Source organism: Triturus cristatus, chromosome 3_1, assembly GCF_964204655.1.
Source record: "Triturus cristatus chromosome 3_1, aTriCri1.1, whole genome shotgun sequence".
NCBI classification, from domain to species: domain Eukaryota; kingdom Metazoa; phylum Chordata; class Amphibia; order Caudata; family Salamandridae; genus Triturus; species Triturus cristatus.
Window position 1 is genome coordinate 983,109,296 of NC_140583.1, and position 13,236 is coordinate 983,122,531.

A 13,236-nucleotide genomic window follows, 5' to 3' on the forward strand; every position below is an offset into this window, starting at 1 on the left:
TGCGTGGTAAAAATCGTGTTGGAAAGACTGTTTCCCGATAGAGCCACATGATCACGCCTGCGTACAGCCCTGTGAATGGCGGGAGCCACATATGCTTTGTGTTTAAATACTACCCATCTGTCTTGCACCGGTACCTTCGGGATCGTGGAGACAGGGAAGGTCGCTGGCAATGTCCACAAACAGGAGATGTTAGTACAACCTGAGGGCGATGGGCCATATTTTGGTGTATAGATATGGTGGAAACTTATAGTCACTCTTTCCACATTTACAATGAATCTACAAGGGGCCGAAGATCCCACTATTACCAAGGGACCTGATTAGATGGGAAGATTGAGTAAGCTGCAATTTGTGATACTTTCCTCCGATTACCTGTTCTTTCAGTCCATTTTCACTCCATGATTCACAGAGTGCTCACATAGTCCTTTGATTTGACACACAAGCTTCTCTTTCTTTTTGTGTGCATAAGTCTTGCCTGTGATTGATTTCTACACTAGTTTTGACACGGATTATTTTACATTTGATTTTCAAATTGAATGACAAACTATGGTTTTAATTCATGATAAGCACCTACTAGTCTTTAAGTCTAAGATTCACTATTTTTATATTCTAGGTCAAATTTAGGGTGTGGCATCTTCCATCAACATGTAAGAGGTATTATTAGATCCCTGTGTGTGCACACACATTTGAGTGAGTCTATGTCTGGGAACACTTTATGGATTCAATAAGGTCCCACCAAATTGTGATTAGGTTGATTTGGTCCTGATGAATTGCCATAGATATGTAGAGACTAACTAGGCAAGAAACATATGTAGACCATATAAGTGAATATTGTGGAACATAATTTCTTATATATTCCTGTTTACTTTCTAAATCTTAACGGTGACTCCTCAGAATTAAAGTACTTACGAAGGGTTACCGTAGTTCATTTTAATCTTACCTCTACCAATCTACATATTCATTGAGCAATGAGCTTCTGAAGGCTACCACGTCCATTCAAATTCTGTGCTACAGTTTGAGAAAAATATCTATGATAAATAGCCCATATGTAGGGGCCTGTTGGGCATTGCAGCACTGGCCTACTGAGGAGCTAGCGCGATGAAGAAGCATACCACCCTTTTGGGTTGGTTGGGTGGGTAGGAGCTTTTGCTTCAATAAGTAAAACACTCCTTCTGACCTAGCAATCGATTAAGGTTACACAAATGGTGTTACCTTATTGTTTCCAAGTAGGAAGAGCACACTGTTTTCGAGTAGTATGCTCAGATGTCTGTCAGAAATAATGATCTGCTATCAAACAACTACTGGTCATTAACTCGCCTAAGAGGCTCTGGTAATATGACTAAATACCTCTAAATCAGAATCTTCCTACAAACTACAAAATACTAAGGTCCAACTTGAATGTAAGTCCTTTGCATGAGGAACAATGCTCAAACCATCTCTTAGCAATCATTGAGTAGAGAACATCAATATTTCACAAACTGTTAGGAGCACATCTCAGAAATATACATGAAATCTGGAATATTTATGCGCTGCTGTTCAATATAACTACAATATTTATAATTTCCTGCTACAGGCTTCACAGTTAGTTGCAGTGGTTAATCTCGGTCATGGCTGAGGTTTTAGTTGCTGAATATTGAAGGAGAGAACACGCCAGCAAATAAAAAGTGTAATAAACAAGCAGTTTTAATAATTAAAATTGGTGTAATTCTGAGTTTGTGTCACCAGTAGTTTGTATTTTATTTTTACTTACTAGTGATTAGACAGTAGCAGTCTGAGTGGTGATTCGAATTTGACTTATGATTGATTGTGCTCAAGAGAGTAGACAGAGGGATATTGCTTTGATAGCTTACTCCTTGTTTTCCTTAGGTGCTAGCAGTCTGTGTTCCCGCCAACTCAGGTACATTTGTGCATGATTGGACTGGGTTGTTCAAGATGAGGATCCTGGCCAGGAAACAAAGCACAAAGAATATTTCTATCAATCACAGAGTTTGAGGTCTCTAAATAAATAACTTGTCCAAAGGTTGTAGACCAGATTGCTTGACCTTTAGTGTTAATGAGTAATCTAGCTCACTGCTTGCCTAAAGGTAGAAGAAAGAGGAAAAGGGCAGAGTGCAAAAAGGTTTTGACAGCCAATCTTCCAGGGCCAATGAACTGTTTATTTCTGACTTGGTCCCTCTGCTAAGTTTATTGTACATCCAGGGGCCTAAGTGAATTGCGCTGCCAGTTAGGAATGATGGTGAGCACGCCAGCCAATATTGATCCAGAAGTACTAGATCCAAGCAAAATGTACAGACTGGTGGTTTTGAATTTTCCCAGGGAAAGTTATGAATGGTTTGATTGTGTGTCTAATTTTCTTCTGTTCTGCTTGCAGAAGTTGGAACCTGGAAGTTCCCATGAGAGATCAACTTGTTCACCAAGAACCATGTCATATTCTAGAAGAGCCTTCCCAGCAGCTCATGAGCTACATCTCCATAGCCCTCCTCGGACTGAAGAGAATGTGTTTAGCCACCTCCCTCTGCATTCACAACAGCTCACAAGGACACTTTATCCCATGATCCCCATTGGAGGCATTCAAATGGTCCAGTCTAGACCTAGTTCCCATCCAGTTTTGGTGCCTGGTTCAGTTGTGTCGTTGCAAGCAGGATCAGTCTGCGATAGCCACAGCTTTACAGAATTTAGAGAGGCTGGGACACATTGTACAGAGATACAAGGTCTATGGGAAGCTTCCTTGACGGCACCATCCCTTTCTGCAACAGTTTCCAAATTCTCACCACAGACTAAAAGCTGCAGCAGTGGGTACATGAAAACCAGGACTAGTGAGCAACTTATGATAAAGACAGAACAAGAGGAATACAGGGTCAAGCAATATGATGAGTCTAGGCACTTGGAGCAGGAAGGCCACTCAAAAACAATAAAAAGCATGAGAACAGATCCTGAACAGCCTCTGCAGCCATCAGCAAGTGGGAATGAACCCTCAAAGAAAATGGGCAAGAAGCAATGTGGCAACTTGAGCACTTACTGTGACTCCTTACGCACTTTCATCTCAGATTGTCCAGTTCAAACACTGGACAGAAGCAACAGCACTGGTTGCTTAGCAGAAGCTTCATCAAGCCAGTTGCATGCCCGTCATTTCTCGTCACGAAGGCGGAATCTTTCGGGCGAACCAAGTCACCACTTGGGAACTTATAGGAAGAGCACCTCACAATCACATAATGTGGGGTCAGGACAAGGGAAAAAATAAGAGGATAAAAACACAGGATGAATTTTGCTCATCCGATCTCCATTTTCAACCCTGCACCTTCCTCTGTAATTCAATAAGACCTCTTCAACACTATTTGCTCCTTTTAAATCTCTATTATTAAGAAAAGCCCTCTTTACCCAGTGTACGAACCACCTCATTGAAAGGCTCACAATTTTTATGTCCTCACGTCTGATATTACATGTACAGTATACAGTTAATTGTGCCTTTTCTATAACTTTTGTTGCTTGAAATGTACAAAATCTGTTTGACGCTGTGAATATTTTTTTTGTTTGTGAAAGATCGCTGTGGCGAGGCTTTTTTGCCGTTTGAATATTTCTGTGGAGCAGAGGAACCAGAAAGAAAACTTAGGAAATTTGAACAGAAGATGCACTGACCTTTTTTGTATATGTATATGTGTGTGTATATATATGTGCATACATATACACACATATATATAAATATATGAATATATATAGACGACATGAAATAATGTAACAGATATGATATGCTCATGTGTACAGAAATGTGATGATCCATATTTATTATGTGCATTATTTAATTGTTGGTAATGTCCTCCCCCACCCTGCTCCATTTGTCTTTCTGAAGATTCCCTTCTTCCAGTGGTTGAAGGACCTTGCAGAGATCTTTGCATTCAATTGTCTTCTTTCTCCTCAAGCTTTCTTCAGATTCTTTGTGACACAAGCTAGCACTTACTTTGTATATATGCTGTTGTGAAGTTAAATGCACCTTTCCATTATAAAGAAAAGAAAAAGATTCCAAATAATGCACCTCCTACATGGACCAGAACACCCGATAGAAATGCACTTTTCGCCTTCTTTAAAAGAAGAAATTCAGAAAAAATTGGAGTGTTAAGGCTAAACAGTGACTTTTTGAAATGGTGCTTTATTAAATGTAAGTTTTTCTCTTTACCTTGCTTTAGCATTGACATTCCATGAGATGGGTTGCTCTTAGGGTAAAGCACAGTATTACTGTATAAATCTATATTGACATTGTATGCGATAAGACATGTTCTTTTTGATACCTGCTTTGCACCAAACGTCATACCTGTTAGACTCTGTGGTTGGACTAGAACAAATATAATCTTTTCTGGTTTATTTATCTGTTTAATTTTTATGACAGTTAAAAGGAGAGACACCTTACAATGGGTTGCAGTGGGGAGCTTGGGAGAGTTCTCAGTATGCAGAAGTGCTCAATTTGTTGATCCACTTGCAGGGAGTTTGGAACCTGATTTTTGTGACTCATCCTCTTTCTACATAAGATAGGCTTTAACTCTTCAAATAACCTATGTCCTGTCACATTAGTTTGCCCTTGACCTATCCTATAGAGAGCAATGGTGTTGTTATTGTGAAGGATGAAATACAAACTGACTTGCAGACAGTGGATTCTTTTTGGATAGCTGCAGCTGCTAATGTCCTTTGGGAGCACAATAGCAATGCACACTCATTATAACACACACAAAGTCAAGTTTGGCCACCTTTTATGCATCCCTTATCCAATAATGAATATTAAATGGGTACCGTGTACAGTGCATGGAAATGATCCATTTTATATTTCTCCTACCCTCTCCATTGTATACTCCACTCTATTGATTTGTACCTCGATTCAAGTTATTTGTCAGGCATGTGCATAGATACACAAATACTCTAATAGATTCTAAAATGAATGTGGAAATGTGTTTGGTGTTTGTGTAGTGGAGGTATACTGTGTAGGAAACTTCTTCTGTTTTCTTGTCCAGATGTTTGAGGAGTTCCTGACACTTGTTCCAAGTAGTACCTTTCCTCTTTTACCTTTAGTTGAGATAAGTAACACCTCCACATTCCTCTACAAGAGATTTCATTCATTGGCCATTACAGTGAAAATTGTATTATTTCATAACAAACAAATTATATTGTTTTCACAAAAGCAACACTTTATTGAATTTTTATAGTGTTAACACTTCAGGGCAATTTTCAGCGACTAATGTCGGACTTCTCTCCTTTTGCTAGTTCTCTGATCATTGACTGATGAGATATTTTGGAAACATCTTAAAAAACAATGATTGTTTGTTCCAAATCACATTTTCATAAAGACTGTGACATTTTCAAAGCAACAAATTGCTTGTCGAGCTCTTTGGCCCTTCAACCTTAAGACTGATGTGAACAACACAGCACTTTCACAGCAATGATATGTTGATTTTAAAAAAGATGATCTGTATATAAAACACTACCTGAACTAGACTCCAGTCAGTTGAAATATGGTTTCTAGATTCAAGTTCAATGTTCCTTCTTTCCAGTATGTTGCTTGTTTACTCCACCTTGACACTTCTTATTGCACATTTTGTGGTCTTTTATCTTCGTGCTCTGAACCAAAGGGCTTTCATACAGCTGTGTAAATTATTTTGGTACATATCTGACCCTACTGAATGTTTGTGATATATGGACTTCACAAAAATTCATAATCTTAGTTATGATTCGGGTATTTAAGTTTGTGACAGCTGTAGCATCATGAAAGTTTGTTTAAGGGCTGGATTGGAAATGTCATCTCTATGACTGTTCACTGAAACAATGTGTTTGTTGCTGGACTAACGGCTTTCAGCTTCCTTAACAGTTTGTTTCAGACAGAAAGCACAATCAACACCATTTTCAATGTTAGCGAAAAATGTATTCATCTAACAAAGTACACCACAGAGATTTGTATACAGAGGACTTTACATAGTTACCAATTTGCCCCATATGATGTATTACACATTCAATCATCCTTACATTTTAGTATACAGCACTTAATGCTAGAACACTTGTTTTTATTCATTCCCCATTAAAATATATCTCATTCGAGAATGCTAAGTGCCATTAGCTGTAAATCCATCTCTTTACTTAATGTGTCAGACATTACAGAGGCTTTTTGGTGCCTATACGTTTTAGACCTAGTAAGATAGAAAAAACTGCAGTATGTATTATTGACGTGTGAATGAGAAACAGTCAGATTCTGGTAAAAGGTTCATTATGGTCCACAAAACTGCCTGTCTCTGCCAATATCTACAAATCACTTTTTGACAAGTTTCCCAAATTGTCACAACTACCTCCCCCCCTAAGAAGATGTATCAAGCACTTATGGAAAACAGGTACATCTGTCCCATTGACAAAATGTGTTATTTAAGTTCAGCAAATATATAAAATACTTATCAATGTTGGAAAACCCCTTCACTCTCAAATGCAGGAAGCTCTGCCGTCTTGAAAAAGTTTCTATTGCTATCTCCTTTTAAGCCCAATAGCCTTCAAATTCAACTGTTGCAATAAAATCTTTAAATGTCACAAATATTATATACAAAAGTATAAGGAGAAAATCTACAGAAGCATGAGATCAAAATCAAGTTGCAGCGCTCAGTTATACAGATAACTATTTAGTAGTAACTAAATACTGTAATGTCTTTCCCTAAATTGTAAAAAAGTTCTTTAGATTTGTTACATTACGCTACATAATCTTATTGAAGACCTCCTGTAGTGTGGAGACAGTATCTTGTTTACACTACATCATGCCCTGTGCCTTGTTTATTATAAATAAATACATTTTGAAAAGTGCATAGCAGTTTATCTAACATGCAAAATGTATGTCCTTTCTCAGACTGAGAACCCATAAAAATATTCAAAATATATCTGATTGCCATATAAAAAGTCTAAAGGCTTTCTGTTGTTGTCAGAAAGACTGTAGAATTTCAATATTCTTCAGTAGTTAAGAATACTCCACAGAGAATGGCAACGGAGGTGTGCCCATTTACAAAATATAGGCAGGTGACCCAATGATTTTATCCCAGCAGGGACATACGTAAAATATGATTTTACATTTCGAGCAATATATCTTAACATTGCAGTATTTTATCCTGTCAATTGGTTAAAAAAAAATATTTTTGCATACAGCTAATATTCATTGTTTGGGTCGCGTGCTTGTCCAAGGACACAGCAGACAGACCATTATAATAGGCTAAGGGCGACGGCAGAGTGCTCCCTTTCTGTAACTAAACCAACTATGGGGTCTATTATGATGGCGGGCGGACATCGTTTCGGCAAATGGGACCGCCTGCTATGTGTGCGGTGGTCCCGCAAATCCAATTAGGATGCACCCGCCACACTGGCGGACGCATCCCGCATTTTTAACATTGCGGCAGGCGGTGCTTTCAGCAGCACCCGCCGCAATCTTAAAAAGGTATTTGTGCATTTGCATGCACAACGTGGCAGGTACCGCGCGGTGCCTGCCATGTTGTGCATGTAAATGAAGGGGGGTACCATAGGTACCCCCATGTGCACCCACCACCCTTAACACCCTGGGGGCCCACAATGAGCCCCCACAGGCAGACTCGACATGCCTTTCCATGGCGGCAATGCCGCCATGGAAAGGCACTTCACCGCCTGCATCTTTATATGGATGGCGGTGTCTTGCAGACACCGCCACCATATCAATCCCCTTTTCCGCCCGGTCTCCTGTTAGACCGGCGGAAAACTGACGGATGGTCTTTCTGTCCGCCGGGGTCCCCCCGCCAACCTAATATGGCAGGGGGAAATGGGAGGCAGGCGGTGAATAATGGCGGGCGGATCGCCACCACCATACAGGCGGTGGCGATCCGTCCACCATTATGATAGACCCCTTAATGTTAAATCTATAAACATCCTTTATTAGGCATTCAATTCACTGAGACACCTCGGGTTTTTGTCAGTAGATAAATATTTTACAAGCGCCAAGTGCCGAAAACAGGGTTTCAGCTCAAACTTTCACCTTTTAATTATTCAGCAATATGATTTTCTTTTTTTACATTTTACATTCAATGATGTCGGTTTTTTTTTCCAGGAAGTCTTCCTTCTGTATTATGAGATTTTAATCTATGACTCCTTAAATATAAGAAGTTAGATTTACTGAAGAGTTTCTTATAACAATGAATAAAACTAATCAGTGAAAGTCTGCACACCAATTAAGTTGTGGTGCCATGCGTTGCTGAGAAGTGTTAGTACATGTTTTAATGCTAAAGATATTTTCCACGTTTTTATAGAATAACAATAAATTATACTGTGTATATAGAAATATGTATATATGTTCTGCAGAATACATATTTAGTTATGATGCACACATTTTCATTAGAGACAATATTGATTTTATGTTGTAATTCTACAAAACGTCATTCCACTTTATTTAGTCTCACATGTGATCTACACATCTTTCCTCCATGGTAATCCCCTAGCACAGGAGTGTCCATCATAGTTCCAAAGTGGCCAGATTCAATTCAGATTTATAGAATCATTATGTGTTAATTTATGCTTTGTGGCTTTCTTAACAGATACGACTCTGGACTTCCTAGATCTATGTTTAACATTCCTGATGTAGCAAACTAGAGCCGTCCTTTTTAAGCCGCTGCTTCGGCCAATAACCATGGGATAATTGTCAATCAATGTTCATCATTTTGATGATTTACTGAATAGTTAACAATAACTAGCTCTTGGCCTGAGGCTGTGTAATGCATCTACTACTTCATCCATGTCACTAATCATCAGTAATGCCAGATATTTTTTTCCTGATCTTATACTGCCCCATTATTTAAATAAATGGATGAAGTGAAACTAAAACATTGGCCTATTCATTTCTTAGATTTGTCAAATACTAGATTTGCAGCACAAGCGTTTTTTCTCCTTATTGTTGCTTGCATCCCTATCTTTAGGGACTACAATGGTCTTTATTTGGTTATGCCACTCCTTTAGCTGTTTCATGTGTCCTCTGCCCTCTTCCTCTTGAGTTAGAACATCTGACAAATTCAGACTTAGAGTGTCCTTTGTTTGTACCAAAAATGTGTTTAGCTTCATGTATTTATTTTGTTTTCCCTTTTCTAAATTGTATTGTCTGTGGTTACGTATATCAATTGTCAAACAATTAATCCAAAATAGAAATCACACACAAATAATCATTCCATTCCAAGAAAAAATCTTTGACAATTTCACACATTTATTGGTTGTGATTTAAATCAGAAACCAGGCTTAATGTGTTGGTAAGTTGGTATATCAATGCAAGAGACCCTCTGGATATCCTTTTAAATTGAAAATATGTATAGAAGAAATTTGGGATAGACTCCCACGCACCTCCATGGCCATTCCATTTGACCAGTTAGTCACACCATAGCTAACTATGATATTTTTCTCTAGGTGATTTCTCTGATTTTATTACACCATTTGGGGCTACTGGGAGATGCCTCTTCTAATGTTTAGTAATGATAATGATGGGTTGGGTGACTAGGGTCCAAAGAAAGCTCACATGGTCCGTTCCTCCCCAAATCAAATCTTTTTAAAGTGCAAAAGCAACCAGCTTATTGCGAATGTTTAGATATGGCAGCCAAAAATATTTATTACTATGATTTCTCTACCCTACTATGCTGCCAATTGATAAGTCAGATTCGCCTGGTAGGCTGCATGTTTTGCCCCTATGTAAACTAGTCCCACAACCCAAAGTTGAATGCAGTTATTTTGGGATCACAACATATTTTTAGAATCATCAAGAGGGAGATTGTGTGGCACCATGTGTTATGACTAATGACTTCACGTTTGCCCCCCAACCAGAAAAATTGTGTCAACCCTTTCAGATTGGCTCCTATTGTACACTATGCTGAGATGCCACAAAGGCAGGTCACTGACCTCTGAGGATCCTGGCTTAGTTCTTGCACTATTTACCTACTCTCTCCTTATTTAAAAAATCCTTTGTTCTCCATCCACATTCCCTGTTACAGACGGCTAATAACCCTGCCCTTGCAACATGCATCTACTTTCATATGTATGCTGGTGGGGGGCTGTTAAGCCAAGAGACTTTGGCATGCCTCAAGGAATGGCAGGAACCCTCTGATAAGAGTATCAGTCACTGATTGAGGATAGTAACAGATCAGTATGCTCAATTTTTAGTATAAAACTAATAGCCATGCCCCCTCGGCTTATAATGTAGCTATACATTTCTCCTGTAGTTTTCAGTCACTGTATAGAATAGTAACACTCACGTTTCAAATGGTATTCAGAACAATAACCCTCTCCCACTCCTGAATCTTTTTATCACATTGGTGTTATCAATGTTTTTATTTAAGCTGGAAGGGTTCAACATTGGTACAAAAAGGCAGGATCTGTACCAAAGTTCCAAGTAACCATGTCAGTCTTGTTTGTCAATCATGTATGTCAGCAATCTCAATTTCATACTTGTATCTTCATTGATCCCACATACATATTTTGAAAATTAGGCACTCCACAGGTCCGACCATTGTGGACCAACATGAAGCTCTTCTTGATTAGATCATATTCTCTATCTCTTGTATCTTTTATATACTGCATTTTGTGCAATGTTTGATCTAGTTCAACCATTCTAACAGGTGAGGCCTTCCTCTACTCTTTCATTGTGCGTTTTATTTTTCTGTGTATTCCAAAAACATCAGCACTTATGTGTTCATTTTTGAAAATTGAAAATCCAAAATTAAAACAAGGATGGTTGGGTCCTTGTAACTTAAAATTTATCTGCATTATTACAAGTATGTTGGCACTTAAGGTCACTTTAGTAAATGTAATGTACAAAACGATGTGGTTAGAAATTTTATTGGACATGTTTTTGTGTAAATAGAAATTTGCCTTTTTGTAAAAGGTGTATGGATTCTGTAAGTGGAACAGTCTAAAAGAACATTTTTATTTGTTTTCTTAAAATGGCAATACATTCCAAAAAGGTACTGTAGAAATCTGTAAATAGCAAGTAAGAGGTTGTCTGGTCATTTTGGCAGAAATTTTATTTTAAAATCCAGTTTCTAAACTTGAGTCTTGCAAATCCTGTTCTGGTACATCAGTGCAATGACAGCAATGTTGGTAACAAGCACAGTCTGATGTAAAAAAGGAAAAAAATATAAAAAGGAAGAAAAAGAGAAAAAATAGATAAATACTCAGTATTTGATGTTTGTGACTTCTTATTGTAAATGACATCTGTACTGTGAACTGAAAGTTTTTACAAGTAAAATATTGCCTTTACTACAGCATGGGCTGACAGCCCAGCCCGCGCATATTTTTTAAGAAAAATCGCATGTTGGAATAAATTTTACCATCCCAACATAAAATAGATGTTATTGTTGTTAATTTCTTGTAAGTGCGTGTGTGAGGGGTGTGAGCATTTGTATTTCAATGACATGAAATGGAACCCAGGGCATGGTGGAAACGGAAAATGGTTTTGGCATCCCTTCGGCCAGTTAACAATCCTTCAATGATGGTTACAATGCATGGGCGCCTGGCTACGGCATAATACATGAATTCCACATTACTGCCTGATAAGAAGCATTTACTAATGTGTTAAAAAAATGCAAAACAGAAGGTGCAGTATTTTTACTTACTATTACACACATTTAGCTGTTTTTTGCGATGAGATAGTTGTAATACCACACTTTCAGTTCCTGTAGCAGTTGTATCTTCATTGATAATTCTTGAGTATTAGCCCTGGATTTAGTGCCCCCTTCTTAATGCGGCCTTCATTGGAAATGCAGGCAATATCGTTCCACTAAGCAACACAGATGCCATGTCCATGAAAGTATGGCAGTGATGAGTAAGGCCACTTTGTCCCTTTAAAGAAGTGATAAAGAGTATCAATATGGTCTGATTTCTAGTGCTGCAGGTATTCTTGTATTGCCCGTTAGAAACACTGCAGCATTTTAAAAATGTACTATATCTTGTAAAGAATTGTGGTCAAGTTATAGTTCCACTCAACATATTGCTTTAACACAGAATTTCTGATGCACTCCCATTAAGGCAGCTTCACTGATACTGAAATGTGTAGATCTGATCTGTTAGTACACAAAGGTGAGAGTTCATTTTCTGTTCCTCTAAAAACATTGATTATGATGGAAAGTGTCAATACTCTTGGACTAACACGTATTGTAATGATGTTCATTGAAAATTTTAAAATGCTTTTGACATGTTCAGGTGCTAATATTTTCAAATTACAAAATATTTAAATGTTTTTGAAAACTTAAGCTGCTGAACCATTGGCAACCGCTGAAGCTGTTGTTTTAAAAATAATAGAGGGATGATGGTAAGTATTATAACTGCATTAATTTCATGGTTACTGTTCTTTAATAGCACTTAAATGTGGCTCAGAAAGTGTTCTTCATCGCCATCTATTCTGCTTTGGCCACAATGTATGTTCTTCAACTCCTTCTTCACATACCACCCATAGCTTTAAAAGCCAACATCTCTGGTCATGTCAAATGATTACTTCACCACTTTATTTCATCTCATATTACAACATTGGTATGTCAAGTGCTCTCTAATAGGTGGAATGCTCTAAAAGCATTACAGCCATTCTGCCTTGTGTTTTACTGTATGTTATAGGTCTTCACGTTAACTCAGGTTTCAGGGCTTTTAACAAACAATTTAGCCCTCAGCTTCTTGCAATAATGATATAATAACTTTCCTGACAGCGCCTTTGATTTACAAGCCTGCTCTAATTTACACTATTACTTTCCTCAAAGCATTATAAAAGTGTAATTTGGCAGAAGATTTAAAAAACAAATGCCTATTCAAGTACCTATGTTTAATTGAAGTTAAAGTTTTTATGATGGAAAATGATTTTGTAACATATCTCAACAATCAGATTAGGGGCTAATGTTACAATAACATTTCATACTGTCTTACCCATGTTTAATTTAAAGGAATTCAATAACATTTACACTTACGGTTAATATTACAACTAGAAATATTTAACCCAATAACATTAAATGCTTTTAATAAAAACATTAGAATTAGCAATAAGAAAATGGTTATCATTTTAATTAATTAGGGCTTGGTATGATACAATTTAATAGCATTTAATGCAATGTTAATTTATTTAAGTGCATTTAAATGCAATCACTGTGCTAGGGTTGGCTTTACGATTTAAATAAAAGTATTTAATATTTTGTTATTATTACTTTATTGAATTTTCCTCAAAGCAGATCGCTCATTCAAACCAATCAGTTT

General features: G+C 37.6%; 1 protein-coding gene across 1 annotated transcript in view; it reads left to right on the forward strand.

The window, feature by feature from the left end:
- HIVEP3 (HIVEP zinc finger 3) overlaps window positions 1-11,335 on the forward strand; it is a 1,736,279-nt gene extending 1,724,944 nt beyond the window's left edge. The window contains exon 16 of the mRNA XM_085645663.1: window positions 2,369-11,335. Coding sequence (XP_085501789.1) covers window positions 2,369-3,238 — 870 coding nt within the window. The 3' untranslated portion in view covers window positions 3,239-11,335. The remainder of the gene's footprint in view (window positions 1-2,368) is intronic.
- Window positions 11,336-13,236: the final 1,901 nt, after the last annotated feature.